Source organism: Buteo buteo, chromosome 8, assembly GCF_964188355.1.
Source record: "Buteo buteo chromosome 8, bButBut1.hap1.1, whole genome shotgun sequence".
Classification (NCBI taxonomy): Eukaryota; Metazoa; Chordata; class Aves; order Accipitriformes; family Accipitridae; genus Buteo; species Buteo buteo.
In genome coordinates, this window is record NC_134178.1 from 44,476,995 (window position 1) to 44,496,204 (window position 19,210).

General features: G+C 45.6%; 1 protein-coding gene across 1 annotated transcript; it reads left to right on the forward strand.

Annotated features, from left to right (window-relative positions):
- The first annotated feature begins 14,324 nt into the window (after positions 1-14,324).
- On the forward strand, positions 14,325-16,853 carry NDUFB4 (NADH:ubiquinone oxidoreductase subunit B4). The gene is made up of 3 exons (XM_075034399.1): positions 14,325-14,586; positions 14,825-14,971; positions 16,697-16,853. The coding sequence occupies exons 1-3, from the start codon at positions 14,383-14,385 to the stop codon at positions 16,754-16,756; spliced, it is 411 nt and encodes a 136-aa protein (XP_074890500.1). The 5' UTR covers positions 14,325-14,382; the 3' UTR covers positions 16,757-16,853.
- Positions 16,854-19,210: the final 2,357 nt, after the last annotated feature.

The following is a 19,210-nucleotide window of genomic DNA, read 5'->3' on the forward strand; positions in this document are numbered from 1 at the left end:
AGTCCTACTCAGTTTACAGTGAAGCTTTCCAACAGCCATTGGGAAGCAAAAAATTTTAGCTTGCAGCAAAGCTGTCCACCTTTTCTCTAACAAATGGATTTCCAAACCCACATGGGTGTTTTGATGCTGTATGAGGACCCAGAACTAATTTCCCAGATGTATTTCTCACTGATGAGTGTTCATCCAAGAATTTATGCAAATGCATTTCAGGTTGTGAGGTGTTGGCAAATTGTTCGGTGTTCCTGATAAGACACATATGACTGGTCTCCAACAGTAGCATCATCGGTTTTCTGGCTTGCTGATTAGAATAATGAAACTTTGTTTTTAAACATTAGAAGTGAGAAGAAAGAAAAACTGAATTAGTGAAACTTTTTGTTTTAGTTTGCTGAACTGAGACCTTTTTTATCCTTAATTACTACTAATTTTGATCACGATGTATACAATTGTTTGGATACAAATATGTATGGAGTTACAAATAACTGTAATTTTCCATCTATGTGAGCAAACGCCCATGCAAAATAGGCAAACATGATCTTACCAAAGCAGTCATTTAATAACAAGGAATAAACATTATTTTCATTTTTTGCAGATAGCAGATACAATGGGCATGAATTGGAATTTAGCAATTCAGTAGTAAAAGCAAAAATAAAAGCCGCTCTAGGATACTGCTATGTCCAAGTGCTAGGTATCAGAGCCTGTTGTGCTGGAAAAGATCAGGAGTCTGCAAGCAGTGACTTAGGACATACAGATTTCCCAAGCAACCAAGATTGTATTCCCATGCGAATGATCAAGCTGCTAAAAACACCAGGAGACTGAAAGGACCCGCTTTATATAAGCAGAAATGTATACAAATCAGCATTTCATGAAGGCTCACCATCAGGCATCAGCAGGTCTTTAATGGATGTCTTAAACATTTGTTTTCATCCCCTCTCCCCGACAAGTTGTCTCTCTAATTGCACCAGATGCCTCCAAGGCTGCGGAGCTGCCAGGCAGCCAGCCCTGAAGACTCAGCAAGGGAAAGGCAATTATCACCAGTGAAGAGGAGCACAACATGACTGAGGGATGCCTTCCCAGGAGATTGGTGGAGTTCATCCCAAAGGACACAGGAAATTTGATCACTAAAACTGTGGGCTGCAGAAACACTGCAAAAGCCCAAGGCAGGTCTCCAAGGACATGGTGGGCAGATGCCTGTGATGTGGTACAGCTACTTCTACTACTCCATGTTCAATCTCCAGCCTGGGAGCTGTAGTCCCACCACTCGAAGCAGTAGCAATGAGAACCCATCATCATCATCATCATGGTAAAAAACCCTGTGATGTGACCCTTGATTTCTTTCGGTATGTCCTGCCCAACATGAGGCAACTAAAACCATTCGCTCTGTCCCCTTTTAAACCTATTTCCTCCAGTTGCCAAATGCCTTTTAGTCTTCTCTGCCAAAGGCACGATATAGATGGTACTGAGGGACTTTGTTCTGGCAGCACTGCAGTCCCACTGCATTAATCTTGGATGAAAATGTCTGGTGCTATAAATGGCTCTATATGTATTTCCAAATATTAGGTGATGTGAATAATCTGAAACATCCCTGGGCAAAACTTCTGAATCAGGAACTCAGAAAAAGCTGGACTGTCTCCTGACCTCATGCACTAAGCACCTACACAACTCAGAATATGAATTCTCTCTCTACCCAGCCTTTTAGCCTGGGAGGATCTGCTTTAATGGTCCTTTTGCAGTGATCAGAGGGGATTCTTTATTGAGCTTCCCATGGATAAATTTTTGCTTAAGCTCTTAGACATTGGCCTGTGCATCCCTTGCAACAGTAGGATCAAGCCTCAGGATGATTATGTAGCAACCATGACACTCCAGACATACTCCTGAGTTCCTTGGAAAACTGAACACGCAATGTCCATTACAAAGTTCCAGCATACGGGATGTGGTGCACTTGTAACTGCCCAAACCATCAACAAAAATGTAAAAAAAATATTATTGGCACTGTACAGGCAGGAAAACTGAAGTAGGCAGAGGGAGACATTTCCCAAGGTCAGCAAGGAGATCCAAGAGCAAAATCAGGCATCCCACTGCTTGCTGTTAGGCACAACCCACTAGGCTGCAGCTGGTAGTGGTGAGGGATAAATGAGCACTTCCCACAAAGGACATGGACAGTCATCACTGTAAATGCTCATCAGTCACATTGGTTTAATGGGTAAGAACAACAGACATCTCCGAAACTGACTGTCCCACTGATAATGGCAACAGGGGCCATGGGTTGGACTGCACATCATGGGCAAAGGCCATCGTGCAGGTTGATGGTAAATCCCTCACCATGTACAAAGCCTCTTGGCATTCCCCAGCAGGCAGCAGGGCTGCACAGCCCTGCCCCATCGAGAGCTCTTCTGCTTTGAAGAAATGGTACAGAGCTCCTACTCACCCTTTTGTAGCGTGGCGTATTGTTCATGGGCCTCTCAAAGCAGCCCTAAGAATGAGTTTTGATCCCATCATCAGATGGCAAGGTGTTTTGACACTTAATAATCCACCAAGACTGGGGCCTGGCAGTGTATTTTCTTCTCTTTCCAGGCCTCCCATGCATTACATCTTTATGACAGTCATTGGCTACCGGACCAAGCAGAGGGACATTGCTTTTGTCCTTCTTCCTTTGTGCTTTTTGCAGGGCCAGCCACCAGCTTGTCCTTTTTGGTGAAGAGTCCTCAGTTTCACTGCACTCCTGATGAGATGGCAGCCTCCCTTTGTTACTCACAGCCCCAAAAGCCTTCTGCCAGGGACCCCTCTGGGTGGATTCCCAGAGCTCTGTCTCAGCTCAGCTCAAGATCTTATGTATTCAGTGTTGCCTACAGTGAAGAGAGGGCTCTGTGTAAGTAAGCCTCTTGCATTTTCATTTTTCCCCTACGTTGTTTTCTTTGGGAAAGTTAAACAGCAGCTGGAAAAGCTCTATTGCAACCCCAATATTATTTTCTGAACCAGATGCTTATTTTAACTCTGTACACAGACACAATAGGAAGTTCCTCTGGAAGCGATGGCACTGCAGCTTCTTTAAAGTAATTAGTATTTGGCAGCAGCTATTTTCACCCACAGAGCGCAGCTCAGGGTTAAGAATGAAGGTGTAGAAGAAGCATTACTGATCACAGCTCCAGTCTGGTCAGTGCTTCTATTATAAACCTTCATTTTTTCCCACTAGGATTTTTTCTTTGGGCTGAAACCCAGCATACTGGGCAGAATTTCTATTGATCCTTATTGCTTTTATTGCTGCAGTCAAGACACATCTTTAAAACATGTATTAAGTTTTGAATTTGATCAGAGATCCCCTTCTTTTTGAACCCTTCCACTATTTTACTAGTTTGGGACTGCATTGCTCAAACCCCCTTCTCCATTCAGCTGTGAGTAATTGTTGACTACTTAATGGAAAAGTATTCTAAAGCTTAATAAAGAACAATAGTTTTGCTACAAGATGTCTGATACCACCTACAGGAGTAAAGAGCTTGTTTTGATTCTTTTAGTCTCTGCAGGGCAGTGTGAACCCTTGTAGAAAAGATCTTTTCCAGGAAACAGTTTTGCTGTGTCACTGCTGTTCACCTTTTGCTTTCTGCAGAGCTTCACTGATTTCATCTCAGGAAAGGCAGCTGAAGTTTCACATCAATAATAATCCTCTCGGAGCAGGACTCAATCATGGTCCAGCGAACCTGGCCAGACTGCAGCACACCTACCAGAGCAACCTATGTAGAGTCTCAGGAGGCTTTGATCACTGGTGCAGAAAGGAGCAACCTGAAGTTACTTTGTAAAGTGAAGCAGCAGTTATGGGTAATTGTTAAGAAAATAAATAGGATTTACTGTTTACCATTGCTTTTCTGCAGTTCTAAAACTGAACCAAGGATGTTGTCAGGAGCCAACATTTTCTGGATGCCTCATGCTAGTCTGCCTTTGCCACACTCAGGGGGACACAGTGCAGCAGGAATTGATTTGAGGAAGCATGAAGAACCAACAGCTTTTGCTAGAAGGAGTTTTCTCATGTTTTTATCATTATGATATTCTGGTTTTGATTGAAAAAATGTATTCAAAATAACAAAACCTGAATTGTTTTCTTCTCCTTTATCCCTTTCACTTTTCCCTCTTGTTTACTCCTCTGTTTTCCTTAGCAACTGGTATAAGGAGGAGAAAAGGGGGTGAAAAATAAACAAACAAAAATATTTTTTAATAGAAAGGAGAGAGGGTGCTTCTGTTTCTGCCAAACAAAACAGAAATGTTGCATCAAAACAGAAAAACTGTGAAAGTGGTTGTTGGGGGAAATTTTGTCAGACTATTTTTATTGGTATTTTTATCACCATCATCATTAAGCCACTATGCTTTCAGCACTACCTCTCGCTGCTAGGAAAGACTGATGATTTCTCCAGAAGTCCTGAAGCTGATGCAAAGACCTCAATTACTGAGACAGGGTCAGGCCATAAAAGCAGGAGCGTGTCAAGCAGTGTCGCAAGGGCAATTCCAGCTGTGGAGGTGGTGATTCACTGCTCCCATCCCTGGACTAATGACCACCTTTTCCTCATCACATCTTGGTCTTTCACTGCCACAGAGCACAAACAACAAGCAACTCTCAAACAACAAAGTAAACCTTTGCCAGAAGAAGTCACCTCAAAATATCTATGCTCTGATCAACTGATGTTCTGACCAAGGGAGATCTCACCCAATGCCTGACTTTTCATTTTCTCCAGGAACAAGGTATCAGGCAAGGACAAGCCAATGCTAACAACATCATCAGCCCTAAACTGCTAGGGACATCCCCCTGGAGGAAGCTGGGCTGCATGCAGTGCCCCAAGGTCTCCTTAGGTCAACGGATAAAGGCCAGTATCCTCTGTAGGAAACTGCTTAAACTCAGTACTGACCAAAGCTGTGGCTGTCTAGACTCTAGGATCAAGAAACACTTTTGCACCTTTGCTTCTGAACAAGATCGAGATAATGTCCTGTGACAGCTTCTCCCTCCAAGAGATTCCAGGGAAGAGACCTCTCACCACAGCCAGTGTCACATCTTGCAGTTGTGTATCTGTGCATCATGCACAGGGCATCTAAGAAGTTTGTATGAGCAGTATGCTACATGATCAGGAAATCAGAAGAATTTGTCCCAAATCTTTTCACAAATCTAGATGTAGCCGCTGGACAGGTTTACCCGACGTTTGATAAAGCTGGTGTCAGATGCAATATAGGTACACTCAGACAAGATAGAGATGCTGGTACTTGGAAGAGGTTGTGCTGTGAGAAAATATGACAAAAATCCATAAGCTGTCAACTGAAGCAATTTGCTTGACTGCTGTCAGAGGTGGGAGGGTGCAGACAGAGGTAACTCTGCTCTGAGACTGCTCTGCAGGCCAGAAAGACCTTTTCCATCATTGCCTGACAAAAGGGCAGCATTGCCGTCAGGAGCAGATCTCACCCCCATGACCCATCTGCAAAAACTATGTCTAAGAACTAGGAAACCAAAGGTTTCAGCTTTGTAATTTCACTAGTCTTAAAAAATAAGCAGGAGATTTTTAAGATTCAGGGCTCAGTTTCCCTGCTTTGTCCAAGCTCTTTGCACAGTGAAGTAAAACAAGGAATGGTCAAAGAGTTCATGTAGTCCCACAGAGCAAAGCAAAGTGATGGGAAATAGGATCTTGTTTTGTGCTGCGGAGGAGTTATACAACTGTAAAGAAAAAGCACTTTGGCTTTGGTGACTGTTGTGCAGAGTGAGTGATTTAACATATTTCAAATTTTCATTTGGATTTGAGACAAACAGATTTTGGAATATTAGCTTTTCCTGTAGGTATATCCCAGATATTAGTCCTTGGTGGGAAGGACTATCCTGGAAAGAATTAGGCAGGTTGCGGGGTGAGTCACTGCCCTTGTTCCTTCAGCTGATGGGATGTGTTCAGTCCCCAGGGAAATTATGGAGAAATGCAACCTCCCTATTAATGGGTCCGACAGAAGAGGCATCCCAGCCAGCTGTGAAGGACTGATACAGACATAACAGCATTAGGCTTTGCCATTTCCCTTGGACTCATTCAGTTTGTGACCATGTGCTGTGGGCAGCTCCGTCCACTGCAGTGACTGGTGGACTGTGTCATGAGCAAGAGAGAGCTGCCTCCCTGGAGCAGGTTGCAGCAAGACACAGCAACAGAAGGTGGGGATACTGTGCCTGTGCCCGAGCAGAGACAAACTCACTCCTGACGGTACAATGACACACGAAGAAAGGATTAACCATGCAAGGCATTTGTACAGAGATGGATGGGTCCTTCTCCATAGCCTTCACCGTGACACTGGTCTGTAAAACTAAAAGACTGGTTGCAGAAACTGAGTCTGATTAGCCCTCATATGCTGAGGAGAGCCAGCAAGCAGTATGATGGCTGCTTGCACTTCCCTTGGCTTCAGGCTGCAGGAAGACTCCAAAGTAAATGAAAGCAAAGTAGGAAGAACATGGATGCCCCTGCTCCCAATGTGCTGTCTACAGGCTGCTTGACACAGAGAGGACGAGAGGAAGCAGGGAACAGAGTACCTACAAGGCTGACAGTTGCCATCTGCTAAGCATTTTGCAAGTGGCTGCCACCATGACTGGATCTTCTTGTGAAGATGCTTGGAAGAAAGTGAGTGAGATATGGCCAGGAGAGAGCAGGGAAAAGACTGAGCAGCAAATGAAGGAGGCAGAGGAATTTGAAGTAGGTTCAAGGAGTAAAGAGCTGCTCAGCAGTGGTGCGAGTGTGGGAGGAGAGGGTTGGGTAGGACAAAAACATCTGCAGGTGGGTAGGGGGGAAGCAGATGCGTGTAAGGGGATGGAGTGAGGGGCAGTAGGAGAGCAGGGAAACCACTGTGTCTAAAGGGCCCTGCAGGGATCACACCGGAGGTAGAAATCTTTCCTTTAGGGGTTGCAAATCACAATTACACTGGCTGGATTAGGGGGACATGCCACTGCAAACAGAAGTGGTTTATCCAAAGAGCAAAACTCTCTGCTAAGAGGTTATCTAGAGAAGTACGGAGACATTAATTTAGGAGGCAATTTTTAATCTTGGCAGCTGCCTTACCCAGTCTCCCCAACAAGGCAGATGAAACCTGATGGATACAGGGTTCTGCAATGCTAAGGTATATTTCTCTTTTAGTTAATGTTCCTGATTTATACAATGATAACAAGAGCCCAAGGAAAGCACTGCTCTGCCATTGTATCTCTCTAGGTCAGAAGTTTAAAGTTTTAGTATTGCCATCATTTTTTTTTTAACATTGAAATACCCAGGCTGGACATCGTATATCTTTCCCACTAGCTGGCATTCTGCAGCAACAGCCTCATTTGTATTCTGTCTTTCACTTGAGCAAAAAAAAACCACTCTGCATTGCCACAACTAAGTACTTCCCCACTGCGATACAGAGATTGCCAAACAGTCACACTAAATTCAACATGTCCCTGCTAACATATTTTATTCATACTGACGGTCTGCTTCACAGTGTGTTCTCAAAGATTTGCTTTAAAATTTAAGCTCCAGACTTCTAACAAAATATATAAAGCAAAATAAAGTGAGTATCTTTTTCTATGTAGCTGTACAACAGAGCCGCCTCTCCTTCAAGGCTGATCTACCACAGATTTCAGGCTGGGGTTTTTTCCCCACACAGAGCTTGAGTGTCTTCCTGTACAAAGGAGAAATTTGTGACTTCTTAAAGAGTTATTGTCTATAAAGTCCCACTCTTTTTCTAGTTAAAAATGAAATGCAGGCTGTGGAGAAATTTTGGACTGGATGATCCCACAAAGTGAGGCTTCCTCCAAGATAGTGTTCGTGAGTGGACCCCACCAGGACACGCAAAGTCCCTGACACCAAACCAACACTTGGGGGACTGTATTTCTGCCTTGAGGAGCAGGAGTGGCCATATCTGTTGGGGAATAAAGTCTCACTGGCCCCTCTTGGTTGGATCATCACACAGTAGCCTTTTCCCCACACTGATTTTGTTTATGAAAGGAAATCCAGCTAAACCTATGAGGTAACTTCAAGTAAGGCACTGGAGGGAATGTGACGGCTTTGTGGGCCAGAGCCATTTTTTGTAGGGCTCTCCTTTGCTCTCAGCAAGTCCAGGGTTTCACCTGTGGGTTTGGGCAGAAGTTGCAGGACCATCCTCCAGGTACAATAAAGGCTGTGTAACATTTGGCCCTGAGCTACACAAGCTGGGGCACTCTGTCACACGTTGCATACTCTGGGGGCTGGGAAGTATCTGGGCTAAAGTAGACTCTTTCCACAGCCCACAGGGAAAGACAGGATCTCCAGGGGATGGCTCACAGCCTCTCAGACATGTTTTAGTGTAGGAGGACTCACGGCTACTTCTCTGATACTCAAACTGAACAAGGCAGATCCATCCTTTCTTTTGTGGGCAGAGCAAAACACCTGGGGAGAAATAGGGAAAAAAGAAACGTAAGCTGCTGGCAGTGATCTGTGTCAGGAGCAGCAGGCCAGAAAAGATGCCTCCCCTCACCCTGCGTGAGACATTCCCTGCAACACTTGAGTTTCCTCTCACTGACTCTTGTTAGCAATCGCTTTTTTAATTTTTACTGGCGTCAGTATGAGTGCACCCTTGGTGCCACATACACTCCCTACAGGCATGAGGTTGAGCACTGCTCCATGAGTGACAGTGCGGTCCAGGGATGGCAAGACTGGGCTGCTCCACAGGGAAGGCAAGGTGGGAGCCAAACAAAGTGATCAGGGCAGGTCCAGTGGCAATAACCATGATCAGCCACAGTCCAGTGATGTCCAGGCAAGGCCAAAGTGACAAGCAAGTCCTGAGGTCAAGCTGGGATCTCAAGCCACTGCAGTCCAAGGCTAGACACAACAGACACTTGACACAGCTCAGGCAAGAGCTAAGGCCAAGGAACCGAGCTTCAACGTTGCTCCTGGGCCACCGGGTGATGGAGGGTCCAGAGGAGGCTGGTCAGGGCAATGACAGCCCATGTACTCTGGTGTACTGCTGCTGGTGTACTCTGGTTCCTGACCACCATCATGAGGGAAAGCCTAGGAATAGCGTTACCCCTTGGCTGGTTAAGCACTTCTAACACTTAGCCAATAACAGGACTTACCCTCAGACATTCAGCTTTCCAATTGCCACCATACTTCATTCTAAGACCTCTTCCTCTCCCACTCTTCAACATTACATGACTATTAATAAAGTCTCCTGTGAGGAGCTGGAAGCTGAGGGAGAGCTAAGAAAATTATATTATGAAATGCTACAGTCGATGCCCTGCAAAGGACCAGAGGAGAGATGCTCACTGCCAGCTTCTCCTTCTCCCACCAGAGCCTCCCAGGAAGCACCAGCTCCCTGGCTCGAGCAGCTCAGCAACAGCTATAATTCAGTGTGAGTCAAAAATTTTATTTCAGCAGGAAAAGCTGAAACAGCAGAGGGCTTCTTGTCACTGTCTCTGGACAAACCCAGGAGAGGCAGAAATGGTTTGTTTAATGCCGCCTCTCATTATTCCTGGCACTTTATGACTAATTAAGTGTCCTAGTTTTGTAACTAACTCCTGCTGAGCTCAACATTTGATACACATTTATGGGTGGCCTGTTGGCTGTAATAACGATTGAACTATTCATAATCCCCCTAACCATGTTAACTCCTTCCTTTGCATGCCAGGCTTCCTTTGAACAGCTGTAAGATAAAGGTACTGGGGACTTCAGTTCTTAATGCAGAAGAAATCACATTTATCTGGACAATTTATTAACATAGCTATATGCTGCAATTAGACACACTGGTTCTGAGCTCAGATACACTATGCTGTGTCCTAATACCTTTACACTGCTCCCCTTCTGTATCTACTATGCTTTTTACCATGGATGTATCCATGCAGATGCATGCCTGATACCGATTCCCCTCAGAAGAAGGTCAGCAGCACACACATCAGTATTCATTTACTTGTATGGAACAGGAACAGGAGCCAATGATCCTTCTTGCCCATTACAGGTAGGCATTACAAGTAAGGGACCTCTGTTCAAGAACCTTCTTGTGATATGAGTGATCTTGTCAGCTTCTTCCCCGTTTTCCAGCTTGCTTTCTTTGCAAAAGGTCAGTGAGAATTCAAAACGGAGCCCAGCAACATGTTGACCCAGCCTGACAACTGATGCAAACAGGGCAACCACAAGCACTCAGCACAAGTTTGACAGACACAAGTATTTTTCAAGATGACAGCACATTTAACCTGTCTCTTCTGAAAGAATCATGCACGATCACCTCGGAGATAGGTAGACAGGTCTGTGATTTAGGTTAATTTTTCTTTCATTCAGTTGAAGCACAGAGTCACTTAGCCTGGCCACTCTGAAAAGATGTGACTTTGTGCATACAGTTGAACAAATCCAGTCTGTGTATATTTTGGAGCGTGACTGAAAAGTCACCTACAAAATCACACTGGTCTAAACTGAAGGTCAGTATCTTGGGTTACTTTAAACTCAAGGTGGAAGTTATTTGCAGCCTCAGCTGAAGAGTCTGTCATAGAAGTGTGCCTGATTTCAGACTAATTTGGATGAGAACACTCTCGGAAATTCAGCCATGTGTAGGACAGTGTTCAAGATGGTTTTGTACTGGGTCTGACTGGGATGGAGTTAACCTTCTTCACAGCAGCCCATATGGTGCTGTGCCTTGCATCTGTGGCTAAAATAGCATTGGTAACACACCAATGTTTTCGTTACTGCTGAGCAGTGCCTGCAGAGAGTCAAGGCTTTCTCTCCAACACCCCATCACCAATTTTAACAGAGATGGGCAAGAGGCTGGGCAAGGGGTTGGGAGGGGAAGTAACTGGGACAGCTGACCCAAACAACCAAAGGGATATCCCATACCATATGATGTCATGCTCAGAAATAAAAGCTGACGGAAAGAAGGATGATGGGAGGACATTTGTGGTGGTGTCCTTTGTCTTCCTAAGGGACCACTATGCATACTGAGGCCCTGCTTCCCAAAAAGTAGTTGGCATCTGCCTGCTGATGGGAGTAGTGAATGAATTCCTTTTTTTGCTTTGCTTCTGTATGCAGCTTTTGCTTTTCTTAATAATTGTACTTATCTTGACACATGAGCTTTTCCATGTCATTTTCTCCCCCAGTCCTTTTGAGGAAGAGGAGTGAGAGAGCAGCTGGGTGGGCGTCTGGCAACCAGTCAAGGTCAACCCTCCACAGGGTTCTGGACAAAGATTAATTTTCTTGACTGGTTCTTTCCATTCTGGTTACTGCTGATCACGAAGAAAACAGATGATGCAAACTTCGAAGGCATTTTCATATGAGAATTGTCAGTTTGATTCAATGCTGCCAACCTCAAACATTCAATAATCATCAGTCCTGATTAAAAAGAAGAAAAACACTTGGGCTCTTACCTTTTAAGTCTTGGTGTTTGAGCCCACAAGGGCGTGGTTTTATGACCAGCATATTCTAGTTCAAGCCTATATTGCCCTACTGAGAGTGGCCCCATGCTCATTAGTGCCTGTTTAATATTCCTGCTGCTTGTCTTACATCAACACTAGCAGTCAGGAGAAGAGTCAAACGAGCTTCATGATCTGGCTGGCAAAAACAAGATCTCGTTCATTCTCGCAAAATCTTTTGTTTCAAAGGTGGTTTGCAGCAGCAGTCAGGCTGTGTTCAGAGTCTGCCGTAGGGTGGCCCAGAAGGAGCAGATGACGCAGGAGGTCTGCACAGGAGTCCAGTTTGTCACCGCAGCATTTCTCACTCTGTGCAGCAGTTCCTGTCAGCAGGAAAAAAACCAATCACTGATTTCAGTCAAGTGCTTTGACTGCAGTATTTCTGTCTTTGTCCTGCATTGCTTTATGCAAGGTTTAGACACTCTTGGTGTCTTGGGCTTTTGCTGAAGGATGGTGTTTTAAAGTTAGAGTCATGGCTGTTATGAAATGAAGAAAATGCACAAAATCACCTCTGGAGGAGAGAAAACAACAAATTGCAATGCACAGGCTCGAGTGTCAGAGAATATGCTTCTCTGGAAGGGATTTAGTTATTTTCTTACCCCATGAAACAAGTGACTCTGTCAGAAAAGACTCCCTGTGGGGAACTTGATCCTTGGGGAGGGAGGATGAGTTAGTGATTAGAGATGAAATGCAAAGGTGTTTTCAGCATAGCAGCTCACTGCTCGATTTTCTAATACAGTACATTACATTGTTAATGGAAATGTAGCTTTGCACCTTCTGTTTTTCTCCCAGTAGAATTAACTTCAACACTGTTTGCATGCCAAGCATGCACACTCACAGCTGTGAGCTCAGGGGAGAGGGAGAAGGCACGACTTGGACCTGCACAGATAAGATCACAAAGAGTCTGCAACGGGGCTGGGAGCTGAACCTCCTGCCTTTGCCAAGTGACTTCACCACAAGACCATCTTTGCTTCTGCCCACAGGAACTGTCCCACACCATTACAGACAGACCTCAGGAGCAGGTAGATTGGGGGAAAAGCATCTGGCTGTTTCGAAGTCCTTTGGGAGATCTGCAGGGACAGGAGTTTTCTGTTCCACTCTGTGATGCAGCAAAGAGGGGGGAAACACCCACCATTTCCCACAGAGCAGCTATCCCTTCCCAGTATGCTAATCCAACTTGCACCCCTGTTCCTGCCAGGAATCTCTCTGTTTCAAGGCTGCATGTGTCATTTATTAAGAAATAAGGGAAAGCAGGGAGGAACAGCTCTTAAAGAAGCAGGCCATGCATGGGCAGGGAAACGCAGGCTGCCAAGTCTTTGAGAACCCTCAAAGATGAAAGTACCACAGGAGTGCCACATGGCAGTGCTGCTGGTATATGTACCGTGCTGCTAGAGTAGCTCTCCACATGCCAGTTATGGAGAGAGACAATCGTGGAGCTGGAGACACAGAGCTCACTAAATCCGATGGTCATGAAATGGGAGTGTAAAGGGAGTAAATCATTCCATGCAACAGGAGCCACTGTCCCAAGCTGAACGCCCTGGGAAACAAAGCAACAGGGCGTGTAAGTCCTTCCTTGAGACCTAACTGCAAATTAAGCAGCTTGGTTTTCACTTGGATTTGCAGCTGCATGTTTGTGAAGAAAATGAGGGTGGAAAAGCTGGAGAAACACCAGGAGAGAGTTTCTGAGAGGACTGCAGGCTTGTGCGTGAGAGAGGGAAAAGCATCTTCTACTGTGTGAGTGTGCTCAAGGTGCACAAACTGCAGGAATATCCAAGTTGTATTCCACTCTGCCAGAAGCAAGTTGCAAAGTCCCAACTCCTCGTTAGCTGCTCGGGCCAAAAGGAGATTATCTGTTTTTCAAGTGCTTAGTTAAAAGAAGAGTGAAATCATATGATGTGAGGCAGAGCTTCTGCTCTATTATTGCAGTGCCAAAGCACAGCATCTTAAATAAAGTCAGCAATACTATTCTGTGTGTGTTTAGGAGCAAACTGTAATCCCTCATTCAACATTACACGAGTCTGTAGAGTTACCCCAGTGTAAATGAGGCCATAAATACATATACACAGCCATTAACTTACTTGGTTCCAATCAGCGTAACTGCTTATTATTGCTTTGTGTACCGAAAGAAGAAAAACCAGCAGAAAACTTGTTTACTGGCAAGTTTGTTTCCGGAAAGACAACTGGCCTGCAAAAATGCATCTCTGGAGAACAAAGCTTTTAATACTGACAAGACAGAAACTTCCTGAAGTCAAAACCTTCAGGCCAGAGCTTGCTTTTTTCGCCTCCGTTCATCAGCAGAGGGTGAACCCGTCAATATAGTTTATCAGGGCGGTGAGTCACCACAGGACAATCCTGAAGGTTATCTGGCGGCTTATCCAACCAGCCCAGCCTCGGTTAAAGAACCAAAGAGGCGATTGCTCGCTGTAAGTCAATAACGGCGGGATTTTGCAACTTCCAGCCCACCCGCGACAGGTTACTAATGTAAGATTGAACATTTTGTTTAAACGTGCGTGGTGGAAGGCTGCGAAAGAGAGCGGTGGCCCCGTTATCCCCTGGGCAGGCAACGAACTCGAGGAACGGCACAGCCTCCCTCACACCTCAGCTCCCCCCGGAGGTCCTTTTCTTTCCCCGAGGGGAAGGCGTGAGGCCATTGAACCTGCCGGGACTGTTGATAACAAGGGACCAGCCTTCCCTTGACGTGACCGCCCCTCTGCTAAGCGTCAGCCCCCCCCTCAACCCCGGGTCAGTGAGGGGAGCCGGGGGGGGGGGGAAACACACGGACGACAACGGACTCGCCGTTCCCGCCGATCGCGGCGCAGCTTGAGGCGGCGGAGCCAGCGCGGGCCGCCAGGGGGCGCTAGCGGCGGCCGCGCGGATGAGGCGAGGAGAGGGGCGGGGCGAGGAGAGAGGGGCGGGGCGGGGGGAAGGCGGGGCTCCGCCTCCTCGCTGGCAGCGGGAGGCTGCGCGGCGCCGGGCTCCGCAAGATGGCGGCGGGGCCTCCTCCTCCCCCCGCCTCTGAGGCGTACCGGCCCAACCGCTTCGTCTCTTTACCGGCCGAGCTCGACCCCAACACTTACGACTCGTCGCCGGAGAAGCGCGCTGCCGATGCCGAGCGCTTGGCTATCCGCGCCCGGCTCAAGCGGCAGTATCAGCTGCAGCTTAACAATCCCAACCCGCCGGCCATCATCGTGAGTGGAGAGGGCCGGCCTGGCCGGGCGGGGTGAAGGGGGGGGGGTGGGGTGGTTTGTCCGCCTCACCCGGTGTCCCGGAGCGGGGCCCGGGCCTGGGTTCTTGCGACCTTGGCGGCCTTGCCGGCCTGCGGCTTGCTAGGCCCCAGCCCGGAGCCGGGGGCTCCTGGGGCCGCGCTGAGTGAAGTGCCCGTTGCAGGGCCCCTGGGGCTTCACTGTGGTTTTCTTTCCATCCCAGGAAAATCCTGCCTTGGTCCGCTGGGCCTATGCTAGGACGCAGAACGTCTACCCTACTTTCCGCCCGACGCCTAAGACGTCCTTTCTAGGAGCTCTTTTTGCGATAGGCCCCCTCGTCTTCTGGATTGTTGCCTTCAAAGCTGACAGGGTAAGTCACTTGACAACGATGAACGTCGGTGGAAACCACATTGTAAAATGTAGATCTGCCCGGAGACTTAATTGGTGGGATCCTCTTGCACCTAAGGATGATTAATACAATTAAAGTAATGAGGGAAGGAAGGCCGATACTGAGCCTGCTATCTCAAAGCCTCGCAACTGGTTGCAAAGTCCTGTTGTGCCAAGAGCCCTGTATTGTACCCTTGGGTATGGCTAGTCACAGAAGATCAGGATATTTGGCTATAATAAAGCTCTCTAGCACTGACAGTGTAAATTAATCATAAGAGACTCCTATTTTTAGTGGTTGACATGCAGTAACTGCCCTTTCTAAACTAAATAAACAGGGAGCTTATGGGTGACAGACCTAGCAATGTCTCTGTGAACTGCTTGACCGTTTCTCTAACCTCATGAAGCAAACGGGGAGGAGCACTTATGCTGATGGCAGTGCCTGATCTCAGCTGGATGTTTAAGGTTTTGGAAGGTTTATCTTGCTTCTGTTCTAACTCCTGAAATGTGGGCGTCAGAATCTGAGCGATGGTAGATCATTCTGAAAAAATTCAGCTATATATATACATAAGAAAATGCTAGGTGACTGGCAGACAGTGGCTGTTTTTACTAGTGAATTTGTGGCTATTGTAAAACACTTTTATTTCCCTCTTCTGCACAAAAGTAACATTTTTAGATCAAGTCATAAACTGAGAAGCACGAACATCAATTAAAATTAATAGAATATTTGTAGGGCATGTGGTTCGCTAGAGTGAATCGAAAATACAGGGTTTAGGAAACATGCTGAGCATGTTGATATAAATGTTTTTGAGACTTCAGCATCTCTGCAGTATTTTGTCATGCTGGTTTTGTTTTCTACATGAAGTCACACTTGGGCTTAGCCACCAAGTGTGGCTTAGCATGTCAGTGCTTGAAAATAAACCTGTGTGAGTGAAATCTAGACGTACCTGCCTGGGAATATTTAAGCTGAAGTCTTTAATGTAGTCTCCAGGACAATTTGTTTTCCTTTATTCCACCTTCTTTACTGATGGGGATTTTTCTTGGTTTTCTGGTAGTATATAAAGCACAACAGCTATTATACTTTTTTCTCTGAGGAGGGTTTGTTGTGTGTCTAGGAAAGAAAGACATAAATTGCTAAGTCTTAAGCAAGTCTTCTGGTTTTATCCAGCAGAAGGAATCTGGGTAATATCTGCAGTGTCTGTACTGCAACAATACCTGCCAGAAAGGTACATGACTGCAGAGTGAGATACAAATGGGCTGAAAGTGAACCTGGGCACATTTAGGCAAGTTATGAAGAAGTTTCTCCATAATTAGATCTCTAAACTGGATTATTCAGCCAGAATGAGGAGGTAGAAACTAAAATGTATAAATTAACTGTGATGCAACTAGTTTGGTGAAAAATACATCACAGGAATCGGTCCCTGCTGGTCTGTTAGAGTGGCTAGGCATGCAGAGAGGTCAATCTGAGCACGTCTTCTCTAGCTGGTAGGTGAAGCTAAATATCTTGGGTTTTTTTACTTTTTAACCGCAACAGCTGTTACCAGAGTTTGTGCTTATAGCATCATTTAGGTTGGAAAAGACCCTTAAGATATAAGTGGTGCTATCTTCCTATAGTCCATGCTGAAATAATAGAACTGCTTTTCTCTTATCCCAGGCTGGTTGAAACTTCTTCTCTAATAGGGTAATGATGAATATTCTCTTTCTTCCACAGGATCGTAAAGAGAAGCTTATCCAAGAAGGTAAATACGAGCGACCATTCAGTGTATTTTAAGTTCCTAGAATTGCAGCGCTGTTCATGGGATATAAATAAAATAAGATGTATTGTGTGCTGATGTTTCTCCTTCATAAGAATAAATCTTTATAGCTTGTTGGTTGTCTTGCTTCTTTAACAATTATGGGAAGTGTACAAACGCAGGATCTTTATATCTAACACAGCTAGATACGGAGAGGGTGTCCTGAACTCAACCTCGTGTACTCCTTTGGTCTACATACAGAGGCTCCTTTTAAGCCATGGAAGTTGCTGCTGTCAGAGCAGCACAGGTTGAAGTTTAAAATTAGTAGCAGGCTAAAATGTTAAGCAAGCCCAAAGCAGTTTCCTAAAGAACTACTGCTTGCCTACTAGGTATTTCTTCCTGGTGTCAGTTTGACTATGTGGTTTTCCTTAATTGGATAATAGGCAAGTTCTGTGATACATTTTTTAATAACTTTAGGAGCCTGCCTGACTGCTCTCAATAAGTTGAGTTAATTTTTCTCTTTCCTAATAAAATACAAGCTTAAACCATGCATTTTTTTATTGCAATAAACTTCTGGATAAAATTACTGTACTGGACTTGAAAATAGTGAGCTGAATATTGTCATGCTATACGTGACTAGTGTTTCCATTTCCACTAATTCTGTGATTCCTGTGAGTGGGAGACAAGTAAGAAGAAAAGGTTTTTTATTTTTGACACTGACTCACTTACAGTATAAGAGAATTCCATTTCACCCCTGCAAATGGGCCATGATTTTAAAAAAAAAAAAAAAAAAAAAAAGGAAACCCAAGCATAACTGAACTGTGTGCCTGCAAAGATGCCTTCTCTGCTTATTCTAAGAATACAAGTCTTTTCTGCTCAGATCAACTGCTACAGGGGGCTCAGGAATTTGATACTGCCAAAGTACTGAAATGTGAGTGCAAGGAAAAGATTGTTAATTCTGACTTGAATTTTTACATGGCCTGTAGGTGCCATGGTGATCCAAACAACCCTCATTGTTCAGACATAATACAGGAGCGGTTTCTTCCCAAATGTTGAGGTCAATGCCAAAAGCTCCATGATCCAAAAGTTGAAAACTTCCCTCTGCCTGTTGGGAAAGCAGCTATACTAGGTCCCTTTTCTTGCATGATTAGGATGTAAATGTGGGCCATTTGCAGTCCCTCTCCATCAGAGTGAGTTGATGAGTTTTTCATATCATCACAGAACAGTTAAGGTCGAAATGGACCTCTGGGGGGGTCATCTGGTCTCAACCCCCTGCTCAAGCAGGGCCACCTAGAGCAGGTTGTCCAGGACCATGTCCACATGGCTTTTCAGTATCTCCCAGGATAGAGACCCCACAACCTCTCCGGGCAACCTGTGCTAGTACTCGGTCACAGTAAAAATGTGTTTCCTGATTATTTATTTTAAAATGTTTGTGGGTTTGTTAGGTTTTGGGTTTTTTTTTAATGTTTTCCATTGTGCCTCTTCCCTTTCTTGTCTGGGTCATGAAACGTTCAGGCTCTGGGGAGGCTGGCACTAATGCTGTGCAGCAGCTATGCAAGGCCATGGCCTGCTTTTGCAATCCCATATGTGCTCCCCGCAACCCTCTTGCACCTGTCTCTGCGGCTTGTTCTTCTGCTAGCTTAACTAAAGAAAACCCAGATGATTTTCTCTGCAGAACAGCTTCTAAAAGACTGTCACTAATGATATTACAAGATATGGCTGTGGGTCAGTGCAGAGAGGCATCAATGCATGGAGAAAGTGGTATTTAGGGAAAGAAATAATTGCTTGTCTGAGCATGCTAAATTAACTATCTTCCTGCTGCCACAAACTAATTTGATCTCCCAGGACCCATTTCCTCAGCTAATTGGAACTTGACTTGCCACATATGTAAATTCTCCCTTGCAGCTGTATTTGTTTCAGGCCAGTGGAGCAAATGGTTCGGGATGGGCTGTGGAGGAGCGCAGTGCCTTGAGTCTTCCAGGCCAGCCTCGGATTGTCGCTCGCGGCACCTGCCACAGCCCTTTCCTTTGCAGACGGGAGTATCTGATGCTACGTCCCTGCAGATTTGAGCGTGGTGCTTGGGGAAAGGCTGCCCTACTTATCTGTCTTGTTATATGCAGAAGTCTCCAAGCTGTTTTCTTGCAAGGAACGAAGGTGCTATGGTGCTGGAGGTGGGGTTGGTGGTTTGAGGCAGTGGTGCTGGGTGCGTAGAGGAAGGAAAGGGGAGTTCTCCTTCAGAAATGTAGGGTGAAGACAGGAGAGTGAATGTGCCTCGTGGAATTTTACCCTTGACTGATGTGTTACCACTTATGTCTGCTTCAGTGATGAGTCTATAGCAAGAGAAACTCAAGTCTGCAGGTCACTGGATGATAATTTGGGTCCCAAACAGAAAACAAGCTCTTCCCCTCTGCCTGTGAAACTTCCAGACCTCATTTATCCCTGGATCAGTCTGATTAAATCAGCTTCTCTGGCAAATTGATTCTCCTGAACGT

Excerpts from the sequence above, each read along its gene's own strand:
- NDUFB4 (XM_075034399.1), top strand. The coding sequence starts at position 14,383 with ATGGCGGCGGGGCCTCCTCCTCCCCCCGCCTCTGAGGCGTACCGGCCC. Across the intron at positions 14,587-14,824 it reads CCAACCCGCCGGCCATCATC|GAAAATCCTGCCTTGGTCCG; the intron begins GTGAGTGGAGAG and ends TTTCCATCCCAG. Across the intron at positions 14,972-16,696 it reads TTGCCTTCAAAGCTGACAGG|GATCGTAAAGAGAAGCTTAT; the intron begins GTAAGTCACTTG and ends TTTCTTCCACAG.